The sequence below is a fragment of the Capsicum annuum genome, chromosome 5 (assembly GCF_002878395.1).
Source record: "Capsicum annuum cultivar UCD-10X-F1 chromosome 5, UCD10Xv1.1, whole genome shotgun sequence".
Lineage (NCBI taxonomy): Eukaryota > Viridiplantae > Streptophyta > Magnoliopsida > Solanales > Solanaceae > Capsicum > Capsicum annuum.
In genome coordinates, this window is record NC_061115.1 from 26,649,665 (window position 1) to 26,652,464 (window position 2,800).

At 36.2% G+C, this 2,800-nt stretch overlaps 1 protein-coding gene across 1 annotated transcript; it reads left to right on the forward strand.

Annotated features, from left to right (window-relative positions):
• Nucleotides 1-203: 203 nt before the first annotated feature.
• On the forward strand, nucleotides 204-2,256 carry LOC107872369 (zeatin O-glucosyltransferase-like). Its single transcript, XM_016719107.2, has one exon. It carries the CDS (start codon nucleotides 583-585, stop codon nucleotides 2,068-2,070), a length of 1,488 nt encoding a protein of 495 aa, XP_016574593.1. The 5' UTR covers nucleotides 204-582; the 3' UTR covers nucleotides 2,071-2,256.
• The last annotated feature ends 544 nt before the right edge of the window (nucleotides 2,257-2,800 follow it).

The following is a 2,800-nucleotide window of genomic DNA, read 5'->3' on the forward strand; positions in this document are numbered from 1 at the left end:
ACCACCAACCACCTCCACCATCACAACCACCATCGACAAAAAATACCGATACCAACCACAATTGTGTGCAAGAACAAAGTTAGGCAAGTGATTTTCTGGCCAAGAATTATTCAAACTAAAATATCATTGGCCAATAGAAAGTGTTTGCTACCAAAATTCACTCCTATAAATAGACATACCTTACCAGCAACAACCAACCAACACATTCTCTCGTTACTCCTATTACTTCCTAACGTTTTTTTAGAAGTGTTCAGCACAATGATTTATATAGTACTTATAAATATTATTTTAGTAATACATATTTAATTTTTAGTATTACTGTTTTACTAATAAGTAATTTATGTTACTCTTACAATAATTTTTCAGCATGATTATATTGATATAATAAAATTACCATCGTCATATTTTATTATTATATTATAGTAGTATATTGTGATTTAAGATTCGGTATGGTATTGTTATATTACTTTGAATAAATAATATTATTATTGAGTTACTTTTACCCATTGTTCTAATAAGGTAGAAGATAATTAGTCTTGTAAAAACAATTCTAGGCTTCAAAGTTCGTAGCATACTTCTACCATGACACAAGCTCAACTAGGAGATCACCGGGAGGATCCAACACAAGTACAACATTCCGGTTTGTCTTCTCCCATGTGGAACGATGAGAATTTACCAAACCATGAATTTATAACATTGAAACAAGATGAAGTAGTTATAGTGATGGTTCCATTTCCAGCTCAAGGCCATCTCAACCAACTTCTCCAACTTTCATGTTTAATCTCCTCGTATGGTCTACCTGTCTACTTTGTTGGCTCGGCCACACATAATCGTCAAGCCAGGATCCGAGCCAATGCCTTAAATCCTTCAGACATAGCCAAAGTCCATTTCCATGACCTCCCAACTCCTGAATTTACCTCACCACCACCTGATTTTAATGCATTGAGCAAATTCCCATCACATCTTCAGCCATCATGGGATGCTTGTATGCTTCTTCGCGAGCCCATTGCTTCTTTCTTACGTGATATTTCATCAAAAGAAAGACGAGTCATTGTTGTTCATGATCCGTTAATGTCCTATAATGTTCAGGATACTGCTTCTCTGTCCAATGCTGAATCATATATCTTTCGTTGCATTTCAGCTTTCACTTCGTATACTATGATATGCTCATCTTTGAAGATGTCTGTTCAACTTGAAGAGGAACTGCTTATAAAGCTGCCCGCCCTTGAAGGAATTTCAACCGATGAAGCCAGGGACTTTTCAGCCTCTCATCATCCATACATGGATATTCGATCAGGTGATATCCATAATACAAACAAAGTAATTGAAGGCAAGTTTCTTGATTTGCTGGAACAAGCAGAAACTAATCAGAACAAGAAACAATGGGCAATTGGACCTATTCTGCCTACTAAACTCGTTCATATTTCAAATAGGAATAATACATGTTTGGAGTGGCTGAACAAACAACCTCCGAGATCAGTTCTTTATATATCATTTGGAACAACAACTTCATTTTCCGATAGAGAAATCAAGGAGCTCGCGATGGGATTAGAGCAAAGCAAACAGAGGTTCATATGGGTGTTGAGAGATGCAGATAGAGGAGATATCTTTAAAGGGGAGATTAGAAAAGTTGAGTTGCCTAAATGGTTTGAGGAAAGAGTAAAAGGGGTCGGGTTAGTGGTAAGAGAATGGACACCACAACCAGAAATCTTGGCTCATTCATCTACAGGAGGGTTCATGAGTCATTGCGGATGGAACTCTTGCATAGAGAGCATTACTATGGGAGTTCCTATAGCTGCTTGGCCTATGCACTCTGACCAACCAATGACTAGTTTCTTGGTGACAGAAGCGTTAAAAATAGGCCTGATTGTTAGGGAGTGGGAGAAACGCGAGCAGCTAGTGAGTGCATCCACTATTGAAAATGTCGTGAGGAAGTTGATGACATCAAAAGAAGGAGATGTGATTAGAAAAAGAGCAGAAGAATTGGGAGAAGCTGTAAGGCAGTCCACAGAGAAAGGGGGAGCTTCTAGAGCGGAGTTGGATTCTTTCATCGCGCATATCACAAGATAGACGAAGTATTTTCAGTATCTTTAACTTTTATGCCTATAAGTTGGATGCTTTCTTTGTACTTCTCTCTTGACAGATAATATGGTTTTAATATGAATAAATGTTTGCCAAGATAATTTGCAAGGAAGTTTAACTTTTAACAAATGGAAGTCAAGTCTTTGGTGAAATCAACAATTTCACTCCTTCCAAGAGGTCTTTATTTTCCTTATGAATATACTAACATACTTCAAATGCTGCAGAAACTGCATTAGATGTTATACTACATTAATTTCTGATACTCATCATTTTGACATTTAGCAGGCATAAGGGTGTTAAAGTGGGCCAGGTCAGGTCAACCCGGAACCAGCCCGTTAATTTTAGCCGGATTGTGGTTAAGTTAGCTGGGCCGGGTCCGGGTTCAACGATAAAATATTTAAAATATCCCTAACCCGACCCACTTAACCCAATCCGGTCAAACCCACCTAAACCCGGTTAAAAATTCGGTCAAACCCGGTCAAAAATTAAAAAAAAAGTTTTTTTCAATATACACTATATATACCCACCAATATACATTTTAAATACGTTAAACAATATATATACACTATATATATATATATATAGTATATACTACATTAGAATTTAAAAAATATATACACATATACACAATTACACATATATACGTAACATTCAGTATATATAACTATACGTACTACTTTAAATAAAACATATACTACAATATATATATACTACAATA